At 36.3% G+C, this 17,971-nt stretch overlaps 1 protein-coding gene and 1 non-coding gene across 2 annotated transcripts; both read right to left on the reverse strand.

The window, feature by feature from the left end:
• Positions 1-720: 720 nt before the first annotated feature.
• LOC6643049 lies at positions 721-1,439 on the reverse strand. Its single transcript, XM_002065710.4, has one exon. The coding sequence runs from the start codon at positions 1,346-1,348 to the stop codon at positions 809-811; it is 540 nt and encodes a 179-aa protein (XP_002065746.3). The 5' UTR covers positions 1,349-1,439; the 3' UTR covers positions 721-808.
• Positions 1,440-10,908: 9,469 nt separating this feature from the next.
• Trnaa-ugc lies at positions 10,909-10,980 on the reverse strand. The gene has a single exon. It is a non-coding gene; the product is annotated as a tRNA-Ala (tRNA).
• Positions 10,981-17,971: the final 6,991 nt, after the last annotated feature.

Below are 17,971 nucleotides of genomic sequence, written 5' to 3' on the forward strand. Positions count from 1 at the left end.
TTGTGGGCCTACATATGGTTGGTGGTCAGGTGGTTGTCGTCGTTAAGGATGGCATAGTGATGATGATGATGATGATGGGGCCGATGCGTGTGGAGGGAGTACCGTATCGTTGATTGCCTGCCATCACAACAACAATCCGCCACACCTCCTTGTCAGGTGGCTACGTTTTCACGCCTCAATCAATGAGTAAAAACAAAAAAGAAAGAAACCCCCTAAATAAAAAAGGAGGCAGGTTGCATGATGGCAAGATAGAAATCAGATAGATCTCAAGCCAAAACAAAGTCGAATTAACCCTAATGCCAACATTATCTTGAAAATTTTCTATTGTTACGACAAGTTTTAACCAATATCGTTATGCAAAAGAGAAAGAGACTATAAAATAAAAAAAAAAAATGCATTATCTTCTCCAACTACTCCTCTTTTTCGGCGTAGGTGAGTCAGTTGAGTCGGCGAGTTGTGATATGTCGCGACATTTGATTATTATAATCCGGCATAATGTTGTCGATCTGTTGGTTGAACCGGATATGCACCATGTACTATATATAAATGATAATAGTATGTAGATTTACCCTTTCTCCCTCTCTCTCTCACTCCTTCCTTCTTTTAATGCAATTGAATGGACAAAAAGCAAACCATATTTGGAACTCTAATGAAGGGAAACATAACTTAGCTTAATAACATTTTAACGTGGGTGAAGATACCAAATGAAATGACAAAAACTTGTTTTCAAACTTTATTTTCAATTTGCTGACACAAATTTTCATAATCTCTCTCTGTTTCAATTCCATCAAAATTATTGATTGATGATTTACTGATTTTTAATCAATTGTTGTCTCCTACTTCTATAGGGATCTGGTGGCAGACGACGACGTCTTCGTTGTTGTGCCTCTTTGGCCAATGCGACATAATGTTTCCTTTGTTCTGACTTCATATGTTTCCACATATCCCTGGCCAGGCGTTGCAATAAAACCAAATCCTTGAGACTTAGCTGACTAGAAGGCGGCATCTTTTGTCCCTGACCCAATCCCTGACCATCGGCCATCGATGATAATTGCATACGGTAATAGGCCTCGTACATATCATTGACAAAATTCTGAAAGGCCGATGTCTCAGCCTTGATTAACACTGAACGATGCGATACATGCTCCAAAGTGCTCGGAGAGAAGAAGACATGACGACTGTGCGGGCGGGAATTAGAAGAAGATGCTGCAGCAAAACGACTAAATGATAGAAGGGAGGTGTTTGTGGTTATCGGTGATGATGCGGATGGCTCAAGATTTGATGGCTGTGAACTGGATGTCAGTGAGCCGTGCATGAGGACCTTTAGCCAATTTAAAATTCTATTCATTATATGTCTTATTATTTTGATTGATTTTCCAGAGTTTGCTCTATTTTTTTTTTTATTTTGGTTTTCTTAACAAATGTAAGTTACTACATAATTTTTATAATTGAACTAAAAGCAAAAACCGATAAGGAATTCAACCTAGTAATTTGATCAAAAAGTTGATCAAAAGTTAAGGAAACATATGATAATATTTTAAATGGAATCATTAATGATTGATATGTGTTCCCATTATACCAAACATTCACTTTCGTACTGATAATCTATATAATTAATGATAAAATTTATTTCAACAAAAGTGCTTATATTTGTTTTTTTTTTTTATTTTAATTCTTATATGCCATGTTTTTTTGTTATTTATGTTTTATTTATTGTAGCCATTCAAACATTCATCATTGATTCGCCAATTGAAAGATGTTTAGATCTATATTGTGGCTATAAAAGCCATTAAACTTTTGATTACAAAGGGGACAAAGGGGATTAAAATAGTTTTTTTTAGCCTAAGTTTTGTCTTGTTAACGTTTTGAATGTTTTCACTCATTTTGAATTTGTTTTTGAATACAATCCACTTACAGTGAAAGAGTTTTGCAAATTTGATTAGCTCAGTTTGCTTTTATGTGTATGATGGCAAAATTCAATGAATCGTCTTACATACTACAGGGAAGGGAATGTGCTTAGCCAAGCAGGAATATGAATCGAAAAAAATTAAAAATCCAACGACTTGGTCATATCCTACATTTATGCTCTTAAAATCTTTTTAATGAGATTGTTTTTGTGTTTATTCGAACTGAAATTAAACACTTAATTAATAAAGTTCTGGTTTGATTTAATTGACGCACCTTCTTCTCAGTTTCCTGTTAAATGGAAGGCATTTAAAAGGACTTTTGAGGCTAATTACTCGACACGATCGGCATCTCCACAGCAAAAATTAATATATGTGGCTCTAAAATCGATTTACTGATAAAAATTTATATAATTTTTTATCTGAAAAGGTTAAAAATGTGTTTGAAAATTCATTTAGATACATAAACAAAGCGTTTTCTGATCACCAGAAATCAAAATCGACAATCGATAAGTTTAAGTGATCAAGAATTCATATGGATAGAAGATATAGGCTCTTGTGGGTGACTTTAAAATATTCTACTTGTCTACAGTAAAGGCAAAACTCAAAGACTTTGATTTGGGCATGTTCTATATAGAATGCTTATAGATTCTAAAGGCGTGTGAGTTGTGGGTGATCTTTATTATACCCTTTAAATAGCCTGCAGGGTAGAGGAATTAAAATTTATGCGGGTTGCCAACGCTTTGCCCCTTCTCCGCTTCCCCTCAAACTGGTGGAGGCACTACAATTACTTTTATATGGCGGCGGCGGCGGCGGCGACGTCGACGTCAGCAGCAGCAGTGAGCTGTCAACATATCACAGTTGTTTTTTCCGTTTCCCTTTTGGACTGCTAGCCCCTCGTGTTGCTTTGCTTTGTCTCTCTATCTCTCCCTTCTCCTCCCCTTTGGTCGGCTGTGTGTTATTTCTAATGTGTTTTCGTTTGGCAACTAATTGAATTTTTTCGACAAAGTTGGAAGTTCTGACATCATTCCTTCCTATATGCCTCTTATCCCATGTGCATGTACATACGTTCCCAGGGTTTTGAATTTATTTGTGTGTGTGTGTGTGTGAGTGTGTGTGTGTTATTTTTAGGAGTGGCTGGGCAACCACCAAACAAGCAACCAATGGGGGCAAAACAGAAACTCAAACTCAAACGGCAACATAATCCTTTTGGCATGTCTTTAGATCACCAAGTCATATTAAATTGTATTAGCAAATTTATTGCATTTGTTTACCAGAAAAGAGACATGACAACATTTGAAATTGCAGCGACAAATGATGAAGGAGGGGACTGACTGCTTGCCATGAAGGATGTGGGGGGGACAAAAGGGGGTGACAACCACGCACAGGAAAACTTGCTTACACACACACACAGAGAGACACACAACCACAGAGAGAGACTAAGACGCGCACACCCACAAAGCTCATAAAATATAACGGAAAGGGGAAAGGAGACTCTTGACAGAAATGTCAAATTGGCAGACAAAACAGTTACAAAATTTTGAATGAATTGACTGGCAAAAAGGAGAGAAAAAACCCAATAAATCGTGAGAGAGGGAGATGGACAAAATGTGTGTGTAACAGAGAGAGAGAGAGAGAGGACAAATGAAAGGTTGATTGAATGAGTAAGTGAGTGAATGAATGAGTGTCTGCCTATCTAAATATCTACTCGTATCTATCTTCGCTCATTTTTTTTTATTTCTCTTAGCCATGATGCAAATAATGCAAGTTGAAGTCTATTGAAAATGCAATTGGCAAACAAGGAAGCAATGCAAACTAAGAAAGAAAGCAACAAATGAAAAAAAAAAAAAAAAAATAACAAACGAGGAGAAGAAAGAAAGAAAAAAAAAACCGATTGCAGCAGCTGTGGCAGACTCTCCCCGTCTAGATTAAACTAATGTCGATGCAAATGGAAAACGACATTTAAACGCAAAACTAAGTAAATTGTTTGACTTTTTGTTTTGTTGTTCAGGTGGTTGGTTGATTGGTGAAAAGAATATTTCATCTAGTCTTTAGTAGTTCATTGACCAACTGACACACCCACTAATTGACCTTTTCGAGAGCGAGAGAGATAGAGAGAGATATATAAAGGGTTTAAACATTTAAGATGTATCGATAAATGGACCTTGACGCGCCCCATATTAGAGTGAGTGGGAGAGCGAGAGAGAGGGGGAGAAACTGAGGAATCTCTCTAATGATGTCTAATTAATTTGATAGGCTACAAAATGGGAATGCGCTCTGTGTCTGTCTGTCTGTTATGAAAAATGAGTCAAACGATTATGTAAATGAGGGGTTTGAGTTAGAAGTAGATTTCTTTCGAAATAGAACACAGCAACAACAACAAATATCATCAATAATCGATCATAAGCCATTGCCCCACATACAGTTTGTTTTATTGAAAACTGAATATCTGAGATTTCAAAAGAGTTTTTTTTTTAATTACAAGGCCTTTTTATCAATAGTTTAACCTAGTAAACAATACATTTTAGGTTCTTGTGCTAATATCCAAATAAAATTTCAATAGTTTTTCAATGTTTCTTCAATATTTCGTATTAAAAGTTACATTCATATATAATTTAATTAGTTTTTATATATTTGGGATATCCATTAATTACGTGAGCAGATTTTTTTTTTTCAATTTAGACCCCCACTCCGTCACCGTCAAGTGAGATTTAGTGAGTTTTGATTAGATCCCTTTCCCCTATGTGAGATTTAGACTATGTTATTTCTATAACTCGAGAGTCTTATATGGATCAGGATTAAAAAAATTAGTATATTTCAATTTAAAGTAGAAAAAAACAGATAATAATAACAGCTTTTGTACTTATCATAATTAGATTACAGATTTATTCCAAGTTTAGGTCTTTGTCTTTTCCTCCAATTGTTGTTTCTTCAACATAAAATTTGTTTACAACCACCAAAAAAAGTAAATCCAAAGTATGTTAAAGAAAAAGTAAACTACAAGATGCCCTGCATAGTATTAATTTCAAAACACTCTAATTAAATGCTTAACTTAAACCAACAAAGTCTCGCTTAGTCAAATTGAATCTCTAAACACGCCGATAAATTCATTTTCATATTTACAAAAAAAACTTGTTAGAATACATCTCTATTCAAGGTGTTTGCAAACATTTAATTCAAACACAAATATCTATTATAATATTATACTCTTATGTCATTTCTCAAAGCCAAGCCCAGGCCCGTATTAAAATTGTAGTACTATGCTTTACCAAGTTTTACCTCGGTAATGAAATTTCAAACGACATTTTTTCGAAAGACCTCAAACAAACAGAAAATGAAATAAAAAAAAAAAAAAAAATTCATATGCTAATTGCGTGCCAAGAGCATTTGAAACGATCGACCCTGAAGAGGGACACACTGAAGATATTGAATATATGTAGTTAAAGAGCTTTGCATTTGGAAATATGAATATAGCAAACAGCCAGGGGAGGGGAAGATAGAGGAGAGCAGGGGAAGGCATTAAAGGGAGCCCCCACCCCCTCACTCATACCCCGTAAATCAAATTGCAGCAATTTTATTTGTTGTGTTGTTTTTTTTTTTGTATTTAAGACGAGTCTCTAACTTGAATGCTCCACTGCGCTCCACTGACAATTTACAAGGGGAACGCTTTTTAATTGCGTGTTGCACGATGAACTGAAGGAGAGGGCAGTGGGGGCAGGGGAAAGGTTGCTGTTAGCTGGATGGACAGATGGATGGAGGGACAATAACCAAGCGGAGGCGTGCGTGCGAGTGCTCAATGAGCTCAATGGGGAAGAGACCACAGCAGACCCCATGCTGAAGTCCGGCCATAAATATAATACGAAAAAACTGAGAAAAAAAAAACAAACCTGAAACAGTAAACAAACTTGCGACAGTTAAACGGAAAGTGCAGTGGCAAGAGGAAGAAGAGAGAGCACAAGCGGCGGCGGCGGCAAGTGACCATTAAAAGCAATTGAAGCGCCACATTTAAACGAAAGTAGAGAGGGGGGAGGCAAAACCATTCAGAGGGGCAAGACCCACTCTGACTGTCTGCCTGCCAGTTGAAGACTCCATTAACAAGGGGCAACAAAAACTGCGTGGGCTGTGTGTGAGGTTGGTGAGAGAGGTTAAAGGCTGATGAAATGTGAAATTTATCAAGAAAAGCATTTTTTTTTTTCTCATTTTTTCTTTGCCAATTTGCATCCTTCAAAACAATTTTCCAACCATTTTTTTTCTCTCCACTGACCAACTTTATGCATGGGAAGCAGGAAAACAAAAACAGTTTTCATTTTGTTTACCAATTTGACGAGGTTTTTCCTACTTGCATTGTTTGCAATTTAATCTTAATACCCTCTCATTGAAAAAGGGCCACGGGTTGTATTAGACTAAGTTTAGTTTAGTTTGGTTATTTGTTTGCTATCTCTCTTAATTGATATCCATTTTTTTATGTCTCTTTTTGTTCTCACTATAGAACACTATCTTCTTCATGGATCATTTAATAGGGACATTTTTAATGGCTTAACAGTCTTAATAAACAGAGAGATCATTAGACTTTGTTTTAGTTGACAAGAAGGTTTAAGTTAATGAAAAATATTAGTATAAATCCTTGCACAGGGTAACTCAACGATCGATGTCACGTTTCGCATACGCAATTTTCTTTTCTTTTTAATAAAGAAATTGTTTACTTTTCTTAATGTTTAACTGGTTTTCAACAAATTGAGACATAACTGTATTTATTGCAGTTCCCCCCACCTGTACATATGTATATCCACATGTGCATGCTGTTGTTGTTTTATTAATGCATTTTCTCTGGGAATTATGCCAGTTGGTTGGCTGGCGAAACGCATAAATAGTTGACGCACGGGGAGAGGGGGGTTGGAAAAAAAGGGAAGGAGCTCAAAAGTATGTGAAATACTTCCTTATACAAAACGCATTGAAAATGGTGAAAATGTGGAACACCATGCATCAAATTTGATTGTTTGTTAATATGAGAAATACTTAAGGAAACAACAACACCAAGGTGGAATAATACATATGAATAAACTAGTTAATCTTCTTAAACCTACAGACAATTGCATTTGGGTTGAACTGAATTGGAATGGAAAATCCTTTATGTTATGCGATATCGTCCCGTTTCCTGGCTATATCTGTATCTGTTTTTATATCTGTGCTGTAGATGTTGACCCATTAAGTAAGCAAACCAAATCCATTTATCAACTTCTTTTGCCCACTTCACCACTCCACTTGTTCACTTCACACGCACGCATACACGCACCACCCCCCCACCCCTCACCCTACCCCACTCCAGCTCAGCCGACACCTTCTCTGGCTGCAACATTACAAAGAGATGATAACTAACCAGAGCCAAAAGATAATAAACTTTAACTTTCCAATGACCTCATTTCACACCCCGTAACTGCTTTGCAGCAACTTGAATGTTTTTTTTTGTCTTTCCTTCCTTCAAGTTTTCAAGTTTAAATCATTAAAAATTCTTCAAAAAAAAAAAAAAAAAAGGGTGACCTACCTATGTACATTGATGCATGGCAGGGAATCTAGAGGCACCAGCCAGCAAACCGCATAAATCTCTTTAATTACCTCACACGCAACTCTTTTGATTTGCTGTGCTCTGTTTTTTTGGCGGCACAAATTAATTTGATATGTTTATCTCGCTCTCTGCATCAGAGTTGGAAATCAAAAGAAAAACCCTAACAAACATTACATCATTAGCACTTGACGCCAAAGAGTTGAGAAAGAGTTTGAAATGCACGAAACTGGCAAAGCTTGGCATTGGCCTGGCCCATGATAAATTAGAATATAGAATATTCGAATATGTCTGCATTAACTTGATTGGTTTCAGTTCATTTCAAGTTAGTTTTCTTCTTTTTTCATTCCAAGAAAATTCAATTTATACAAAGTCAAAGTCATCTCTTTGTCCATTTCAATGACATGACATGGCTACAGCTAGAGCTATACCACTCCATCCTCCTCCCCACTCCTCCCCCACCAGCACACAAACAACCATGGAGTGGTGTTTCCTTTTTTGTTGTTGTCTAGCAAGACAACAGCCCCTCAAAAGTAGTACTTTGCATAAAAACCGTTGGCTCTACACTCTCTACACTTGAAGAAAAAAGTTCATTGACCATTTGTCACTGGAAAAACTTTACTAATAGGATTGATGACATTTTCTAGTCGGTTGGCTAGAAAATTCTGTAGTTTTCTCTTGAAAAAATTTAACTGAAACTTGGTAGTAAGTTCAAAAATCATTTTTAAAAGTTTTATTATCATTTGAATATTTCTGTTCTATCGATTGATACTATAGTGACTGATCCTCGAGGAGGGCATTGAGAGAAATTTATTCCCCAAAGAATCATATTTTAACTCTTAAACTACCAAGTTGTCGGCATAAAAGAATGATTTTCTTCCGGAAATGAACGATCTATATGTATATTATATATATAGATTCTCCCTGAGCCATTTAACAATCTCAAACAAATAGAATTGAATGAACTATCAAGTATGGATCTTTTACAATGGATTTTCTATAGCAACCCATAGTTAATTGTTAGAAATTGATTGCATTTTTAATGATCATGAGATTTCTGAAAGTGTATATCAATCGGAGGGAGTCGTGGCAACTAATTGTTATTGATTTTGGCTTTTGACTAGGCAGACTTTTGCCACATGCACTTTTTGTGTGATTGTGTGTAAATATCATCATCATCATAATCATCACTATGACAATGCTTAAACAGGAGTTGTGGGATGGGGAGGGGGGAGGGGGAAGGAGAGACAGAGGAAGGAATGACGTGACGGGTGACGGTGACGATGAAGAACTTATTTGGGTGGGTGAGGCCTAGACCATGCACTTGACCTCTCTCTCTCCCTCTCGCTATCTCTCTCAGTCTTTCTCCCTATTTATGATGTATCTCTCTTGAAATGCATGTCTGGAATGCCAGGCTTTCTGTCAGTCAATCAGGCAGATAGATAGAGAGAGGGAACGATCCAACCAAACTGCAACTTCAATCTTGAGAAACTAATTACACGCTTTAATATGTCGGCGTGTGGTGTTGATTGAGGCGTGGCTCTGGCCCCCGGTGTGGTTCTCTCTCTATCCTAGCCATTAGTCAGCTATTTTTCGTTGTTTTTTTTTTGTCATGGAAGGCGGCAGGAGGGGCAGGGGCAGGGAGTGTCTGTTGCAAAGCACTAAGAGGGAGAGGAGCAGCGTGTCATGGATACAGGAGTATATGAGTTTTACTGTTATTTACACTCATGCATGCGCATTTGATGTTTATCTAACGGTCGATTGCGCGCTCCGCCCTCATCTTTCAATTAGAACTCCATTTGTTGTCGTCGTCGTCGTCAAAAAAACAAAAATAAATGATATATCTATAGGTGCAAGCTTTTATTACTCAATTTGGGTTGTTAGGTCACATTATAAACGTAACAATAACAGGACGGCAAAATGGAATGAATATTTATTGATAATTCCCCATTTGACAAAACATAACGAGGAGAATCTCATTAACAAAATCTATCTTATCATTTCTATTCAAAGTGTTATCACATGTTAAAGTTTTAGAGTAACCCTTCAAATAAAGAAATTCGACAACGTTGCAAGTGAAATTCGACATCGTGTAAATAAGACGTTTAAAGCTTATATTAAAAATTAAATGTGAAACTTGAATAAATATTTAAAATAAATTAAATACTAAAAAGATGAAGGATAAAAGAAGTTAAGCTGTAATCCATCGACCAATTAAAGTTCGCATTAAATAAACATATCTTTATGTCGTTCTTGAACCAAATAAAAACAAACTTAAATCATGGGAAGTTCGGGTTAATTTATTTACTAATATGTATTTGTGCCATGCGGAAATTGTTTAGTGAAATTTGTCAAAAGAAATTGGCAACCATTACAATCGATATGTTTGCCAACGTTTTTGTAGAGAAATTTTTTGGCAACAAAAAAAAAAAAATAGTCTATGCTCTCTATTTCCATAAGACTTTGGATAGTTTTTTTTTGTTTGTGATTTTTTCTTTTTGGTTTTTACGTTAACGGCACACAAATTGGAACTGCCCAAGTCATTTGCATAGGAAAAACTTTGTCAGCCTCAGGCCGCCTCTTGGCCTCACAGAGCTCACCATTAAGAATGCAATTTGCGCGAGCGCAGAAAAAGAAACAGAAAAAAAACATCACTAAAGCCCCGCAGGTTCTCTAAAATAAAAACTAAAAAAAGACGCTTGACAACTTGTTTTTATTAATTTGTCAAGATTTTTTCTATGCTTTTTTGGGCTGATGGGTGAAAATTGCCAAGCTGCCAGGGTGACAGCCGGCCATAGCAGGTGAAAATGAACTGTGTGAGGATAGGATTGGAGATGGCCATGGCAATGCCGACGGAGGCGAAGGTGGAAACGAAGGAATGACCAAGCCGTTAGAAGCAACAAATTGCAAAAGAGGAAAGTAAGTCAAATGTGCGAACACAGAATTTGATGGAGTGTAACAAATATACACATGGAGAATTTCACTCTGTTGGCCTCAACTTCCGACTGACCGAGCGACCGACTGACTGACTGACTACTATAATACCTGCTGTAGTAGTGGTGCTGGTGCTGGCTAGCTTTCCCATTTTCCCAAAAATGGAATGTGCAATTTATCTTTTTTTTTTTTTTTTTTTTTTTTTTTTGATTTGATTTGGAGAAGATGCGAAATAAAGCAAAATAAATCTAATTGAAAGGCTTTTTTACTGCAAGTGGTGCAGTGCGTCTGTTATTAATTGGAGTTTTATTTTCCTGCAAGTAGTGAAAATTTCAAATAAATCAGATTAAAATGTGTAATTATATCATTTTTATCTACTTGCTTAGAAATATAAAACTTTATTTCGATTTTAAGCAGGTAATTGATGATCATCGACTTACAATTAGATGAAAATTACATCTATAATCGAATGTAAATCCTTTTTGTATAGGAAAAAAAAAAATTCATACTTGGAGATGCCGGGGATTGAACCCGGGGCCTCTCACATGCAAAGCGAGCGCTCTACCACTGAGCTACATCCCCATATTTATGCTGTTCAAAAATTGCAATTATGACTTTCAAATTCTAAACAAAAAAAAAAAAACTTGGCACTGAATTTCCTTTTTTGGGTTTTTGATAATGTCATCAATCATTTTACCAAACTTATATTCTTTCCTTGAAAATATGTAATTTTTCGGTATTAAAATTCATAAAAATAAAAGATCGCCTTACTCATAGATGCCTTGACCTTTTTTCAAAGCGAAATTTGAACAATTTTTATCGTTGTATCAAAGGTTTTGACTAAAAAAAAGAAAAAGAAAGCTAATAGAACCTTTATCTAGTTAGTTAGTTTTGGAGTTTTAAAAGTTTTTTCAATACTCAAAAATTGAACAGGGTAATAAGTATCGTTTTGAGTCTTATTTTTTGGCCACCTTTAGCCAACGAGATGCTTTCAAGTCATCGGCGCCATGACTATTACGTGTGTGGGAGTTTTTTGGCTTACCAAATGACATGATATAAATTTTTTAGTTTTCAATTATATATGTATGTATGTTTGTTGTACGATTTACGTTTGTCTTGATGGAGGCGGACGACGACGACGGCAAGCAGTGACTACTTGATTGCTGTTGCTGCTGCTGTCGTCCACTGCAAACAGAGTGCTCCCCTAAAACTCTTTGGCTTCTTCTCTGTGTCCATTGCATGCAACAACAGTAGCAGCAGCTGCTGTTGTTGTTGTTGTTGTTGTTCCTGCATCGTTGCTACCGTCGTTGACGACAAGTGAATGTGGCTCAGAGTTTGAAATAGACACAGACACCCGCATTGATTTTGACTTTTTATCCAACCCCCTTCCACCCACCACTTCCATCAATCCTCTAGCCTGCTCTGCCTGCTACCGTCTAACCAATTTTCCAATGTCTTTTTAGTAGCCGGACTCTCTCTCTTCGCTTTTTTTTTTTTTTTTTTTTTTGAGACTTTAATGAGTTGATTTCTGTCTCGTTTGTTGTTGTTGTTGTTGTTGTTGAGAAAATTGCAGTTTCTTGTAGTCAGTCGTCAAGGTGAAAAGTCTGTTAGGTTAATGTTAATGACGTTTTTAAAGAGCACCAAACGACGTGATGTGGCTGCTGGTAGTTGGTGGTGGTTCATCCATCCATCCATGGGGCAGTTAAAAACTAACTAGACAGAGAAATTAACAAGGCCCTGATCATTTGTAATCGAACAGACAAATAAATGATAAATGATACAAAATAATCAATAGTAAAGCAAATTAATCTTTTAGCTTTCCTTTCTGTGTTTCAAATTTCTTTAACTACATATATTCGCACTTCAAATTAAAATTTATAATGAACAATGCAAATCCCAAAATGGATTGACTGGTAGACTGATAGACAGAAAGACAAACGAGACCAACTAAACGTCATCTATTAACCAATGCCCGCCGCCGCCGCCGGTCATTGAACGTTTTGACATGACATGACACATGCCATGGCAATTGCCATTTCAACTGCCTACCCCCCCACACCACACACCGCAGTCCCCGAGGAAAAATTTCTAAAAGAAAAATTTCCACATTTCCACATTTAGTTAATAATAATGTGTAAAGTTTTTGCTTAGAGCAATTTGGGATATTTATGGCAGCTCCCATTCTTCTTCTTCTTGTCTCACCTCTTTGGCACGGCCATCTAGACACCCGCCCCCTTTCCCCTTCCCCCTTTCAGACTCACAGACACACAAGTGTTTGCTAATTAAAATTCAACGTTTATGTTTACGACTTTTGTTTAACTAATTTCTATGGGGTAACAACAGCAGCAACTGCAACACTAACAACAACAACAAAAACCAAAAACACAAATGCCGGCTTTCATATAAACTTGGCCCAAACACGCGATGGTCGCAATTTTTTGTTTTTTTGGTTTATTTGTATGTGTGTTTGGGGTTTTTTTTTTTTTTATTTTGTGTGTGTTTCCAATTGCATGTTAGACCACCATAAAAAGAGACGGAACACAACTTGAGATAGACTAACATTGACATTCGAAAAAGGACATATGCGTTTTACTTGCCATTTAGTCCAGCTGTGTTTTCATATCAAAGGAAAACTTCCTTTTTGACCAGCCAAACCCTTGAATTGAAATATTTGGGATGGTCTCTGGTTTTCTAGGTAACTTTTTGAAGTTTTTTTTAAAGCTACATATATCTTCTAGTAGCTTCAGCTACTTCTTTTTCTGATAATAAATTGATAAAAAACTCTTTTTCTCCATGGGAATAGGCTTTCAGGGGCTAGCAAGTAGAAAGGGTATCAACTATTAATGTGTAAAATCATTGTGCATTATGCGAGTGTGTTAAAATTTTCATTGGCTTTAAATAGTTGCGACATTTTAAATGACCAAAAAATTATTGTAATTTTCAAGTTATGTAAAATCCTTCGAGAAAAAAGGCCTATAAATGATACGGAAATAAGGCAAGCATTAGCTTTTATGTTTATACTCGGACTATTTGTAATCACTGTATGCATTAGTGACTAACTTGAGACTTGGCTGACTGACTGACTGATTGACTGACTGACTGACTTATAGACCTACCGCATGCATTCATATATGTATAAAAATATGATGAAAAGGCAACACACAGACAGTCGTCAGCCAGGCAGGTAAGCACCCTGCTAAATAGATATTACAAACCTGTAAGCTGAGCCAATAAACTAGACAACGGTTGGACGGGCCAACACATATAAAGTAACTTACACACAGCACCAGCAGCAATTAAAAATGCATCAAAACAAGTTTCCTTCAAGCTCATTTTTCGTCGTCATAGTCATCATTGTCGTCGTCGTCGTCGTCGTCGTCAACGTCAACGTCATTGGGACTGGGATTGGGATTGGGAATGGGAATGGGAATGGGAGAGGTGATGGCCATTGGAGGAGGCGATGTGAGTTTGTCTGTGTGTGTCGCGATGAAATTGAGCTACTTGTTGGAATTTTTTGTGTTTTTCTCCTTTTTGTTTTTACTACTTAGTTCCTGGCATCTGGAAAATGTTCATTAATTGTGCAATTGGCAAATAACAACAACAACAACAGCAGCAGCAACAACAACTTTGCCATTGTCATAGTTTTCGTGTGTAGACTTTTACTTTAGACTATGACAAACAAACCAACAAAGATAAAAAAAAAGAGAGGAGACGGACACAAAACATTCAGTTTTTTGGCCAAAATGTTTTGTTTCCTGTGTGCTGTGTGGATGTAGATGGACATGGACATGGAATCGGTTTTTGCTTTTAATGATTAATTGACTTTTGCACCCAAAACACGTTCGATCTTGTTGTTAGTTTGTTCAATTGGAAAATTGCTCGTTGTTTTTGTTTCTCTCTTTCTCGCTCTCTCCATCTATCTGTCTTTCCTTTTGATTTTGTATGTTTATTTAATTTCCACCAATTTTTTTTTTTTTTAAACACATGTGCCATATAGATTTGAGATGATTTCGTGAATGAAATTGCATTTGGTTATTTGCCATGTTGGTTTGTTTTTTACAAGTATAACCTAGGATAATATACTTAGACGAGAATCAAAAAATAAAATAAGGTATACCAAAAGCTTAAGAGAGCTTCATTTTGACAAAAAAATAGTAATTTTTAATCATTTTTTTAAATTTATTTAAATAATCTTTAATAAACAATTGACAATATACCTAAATAACAGTTACCATGTAATTCTTTTAAAATATAACTTATAATGATGAGGATCCATGATTATTTTATTTAATAGATACCTAACAGTTCTTGTGGGTTGCTATGAGTTTCTTGGTCTATATAATGTTAAAGCCCCTTAATAAAGCTTTCATGGGAATAGAGATTTGTCCATTAACTTCTAGGCTATGACCCGTTTATTACCTTTTGAAATGGCGACCCAAAAAAAAGCGAGTGCATATAACTAGGTCAGATTAGAAAAGAATTATTAAATTTATTGATTAATTTTGATGGTTGTTTTATTGGTGCTACAATTAGAAACGATTAGATTTGATATGACAAAAACTTGAAAAGAAAGACGACTTTATTTTTTTATTTTTCTTGTTGAAATAAACAAAAGGATATGTTTTTAAAGTTACTTTAAATGTAATTCAATCACGCACTCATCTCTAATCTATCAATTGTTACTTATGGTTAAATTAATATATATGTGTCGCTGTCTCTCTCTCTCTCTCTCTCTCTGTATGTATCTGTGTATCTGTGTGTGTGTGGCGGACCGTTTTTACGGTTTTTTGTTTTTTTTTTTTTGTTTGGTTTGGCTTGTTTTCGTGTGATTAATTTATTGTTCAATACAATTGCGTATGAATTATTGAGATAGCGTCAGAAAATGACATGCAACGGCCGCCGACGACGACGACGTTGCCTCAGGTGCGAGGCAACCTCCTCCTCTAGCTCCTCCACCATCTCCTTCTCCCCTTGCTACAGAGCAAAACGGAACCACTTCATAGATCTATAGCCATTGTCTGATTCCAGGCATTGCCTGCTGCCCGCTGTAGCTGATGATGATGATGATTATGATGATGGTGGGAAAAGCAGCAAACGCAGGTCTCCATTGACTTTTTTGTTTGGTTTGTTTTTTGCCCCCCTGTGTATGTATGTATGTATGTATGTACGTGCCCACTAAAAAATGCATTTCATAAATGTATCTAGGCAAAGATATTCGAACTACTTGGCATTGTGTGCATGCATAACTCTCAGTCTCAGTCTCTCTAGCAGTTCCAGAGTCAGCACTTTCACATTGAACTCCAACTTCAAATGGCCAAAACGACATTGGCCATTGGTGAAACCCAACTTACACGTAAAGCTAAACAGAGAGAGAGAGAGAGAGACGGGGAGAAAGATAGAAAAGTATATCAAAATCATGAGGGTTAAATTTCCTTAAAAAATTACCACAATCAAAACTTCAAATTAAATAATATGGAAACTCGAGAGATGGAAAGTTTCTTCAAGTGGAATCAAGAATCTTCTTTCTTTTGCCCTCAACGCTCTCATAACTCTTCTGCTGCTGCTGCTGCTGCTGTTGACCAAAAGTGTAATATAATCTAAGCCAAAATGCGGAACCAAGCAGATATTTTGCATTATTCTCTTTATTTTTTCGGTTGTCTGAACACAGAAAAAACAAAAGATTTGTGTTGTCGTCGTTCGTCATATAAAACCTTTGAAAAGGTGTCAAGCAAATATCAGATGAGACTACAATTGCAAAGAATAAGTTAACAAATTTTGTTGTTTCATGGGAATGCACTTAAAATTTTTTTAAAATAAATTGCAAAGGAAATGAAAGTGAAAAGAAAAACAGAAAAAAAAAGAAGCTAAATATATTTTTTTTGGCGGCCCACTTGCGTTTGAATGCATTTGTTGGTTGGATAGATGGAAATGCTGGCTGTGGCTGCCTTGCAATAGAAAGTGAAATGCGTTTGAGCCACCACAAACTACCAAAAAAAAAAACACCAAGATGTTAAAGATATGGGACGAAATCCCAGACAACGACATTGTTAGTAGTTAGCAAAGATATTCCCCCCCATTGTCCCCCGCCCCCCCACACACACTCTTCTCGCATTGCCTGCATTTCATATGACCTTGTTACTTTTGGATAGAAAATCGCAAATTCTGTCCAAAACAAAACAAACGTCGAACACATGGGTGCGCTCGCCGGCATTTCCCATCCTTGGCTCTCCTCTTCATACACACACACTCCAAAGCAAAAGCAAAAGCAAACCAATGCCAGATTGGCATCACACATGGTGAAATATTTGAGATTCACTTTCAAACAAACGAAAGTCAAATGCAATAAAAACAATGCGCAACACACACACACACACAAAGTTCGACTCCAACTCAAACTCATAGATAAAATATCTTTTTAACTATGACGCGACTTTGACTTCTCAATGGGTACAAAAATCAACAATGAGCACCAAACCGACCGACTGACTACTGGAAAGTGAGTGAGGAAAAACTCGTCGTCGCTCGTCGTCTTAGCTGCTGCTGTTGTTGTTGTTGTCTATGGAAAACTGTCGTCTTTGAACGATGTGTGGGCTGAACGTGCACCAACCACAACTCCCGTTCATCTCCAATAGATTCAATTTTGATAAAAAAAAAATAAATAAATAAAAAAGGAAAATAAATGCTTTGGCGACAAGTTGAGCAAGAAAAAGTGTCACACACAGTGGCAAAAAGGAAGACGAGAAAGACTCCTTTAGAGTGAGAAAAAGTGCGTCGTGTATGTGTGTGTGTGTTTAAGAGTGTGTGTGTATTGTTACTTTTTCACTTAATTGGGCCACGACAAAATGCTGCTCCAAATGTTGCTGGTGCTTTGGTCAGGTAATTGATATGTTTACAGCTCTATTTAATTTCGATTCGAATCGAATTGAGTTGAGTTGAGATGATGATGCCACCAAAATGGTTTCAATTCAATTAAATTCATATCATGCTGTGTGACAAGACGAAAGACAACAACATAACAACAACAACAACAACTACAACTACATCGAAATGGAAAATGAAACAATTAGAGTTTCGATTTGTTTTGCTTTTGAGCTTGACTTTCGATTTTTCTCCTGGGTGAATGCGTAAATTGAATGAGTGTTTGGGTGCTCTCGCACTTGCTCCTTTTGAATGCCTGACAACATTTACTTTTCACATGACTTTGACTTTTATTTTCATTTACCAACCGACAATAAAGTATTCAAATTTAAGCCCATTCCTTTTTTTTTTTTTTTTTTTTGGTTTTAGCTGAAAGATATAGGTTTAAAAACCTCTAGGAATCTGAAGGAAGTCTCAAATTAACTACTGATCGATATAGTTTGCTAAAACCTAAAATTAACTTACTATTTGGATAGATTAGAAAAGAGAATTTAGACACAAATGAGCCAATTTCTCATAAGTTAAGAAATAGACAAAAACTACTGATTTTTGAACTTTAAAATTAGGATATTCGAATCAATTTGGACATTCGTTTCGAATTTAGTGACTCCTAATAGATTTGAAAAGTGTAATCTGGTCTTTAGGTCTGAATTTG

The sequence above is a fragment of the Drosophila willistoni genome (genome assembly GCF_018902025.1).
Source record: "Drosophila willistoni isolate 14030-0811.24 chromosome XR unlocalized genomic scaffold, UCI_dwil_1.1 Seg41, whole genome shotgun sequence".
In the NCBI taxonomy this organism is placed as follows: Eukaryota; Metazoa; Arthropoda; class Insecta; order Diptera; family Drosophilidae; genus Drosophila; species Drosophila willistoni.

What these genes read in the sequence shown, in the direction of transcription:
- LOC6643049 (XM_002065710.4), bottom strand. Translation starts at nt 1,348, where the DNA reads ATGAATAGAATTTTAAATTGGCTAAAGGTCCTCATGCACGGCTCACTG.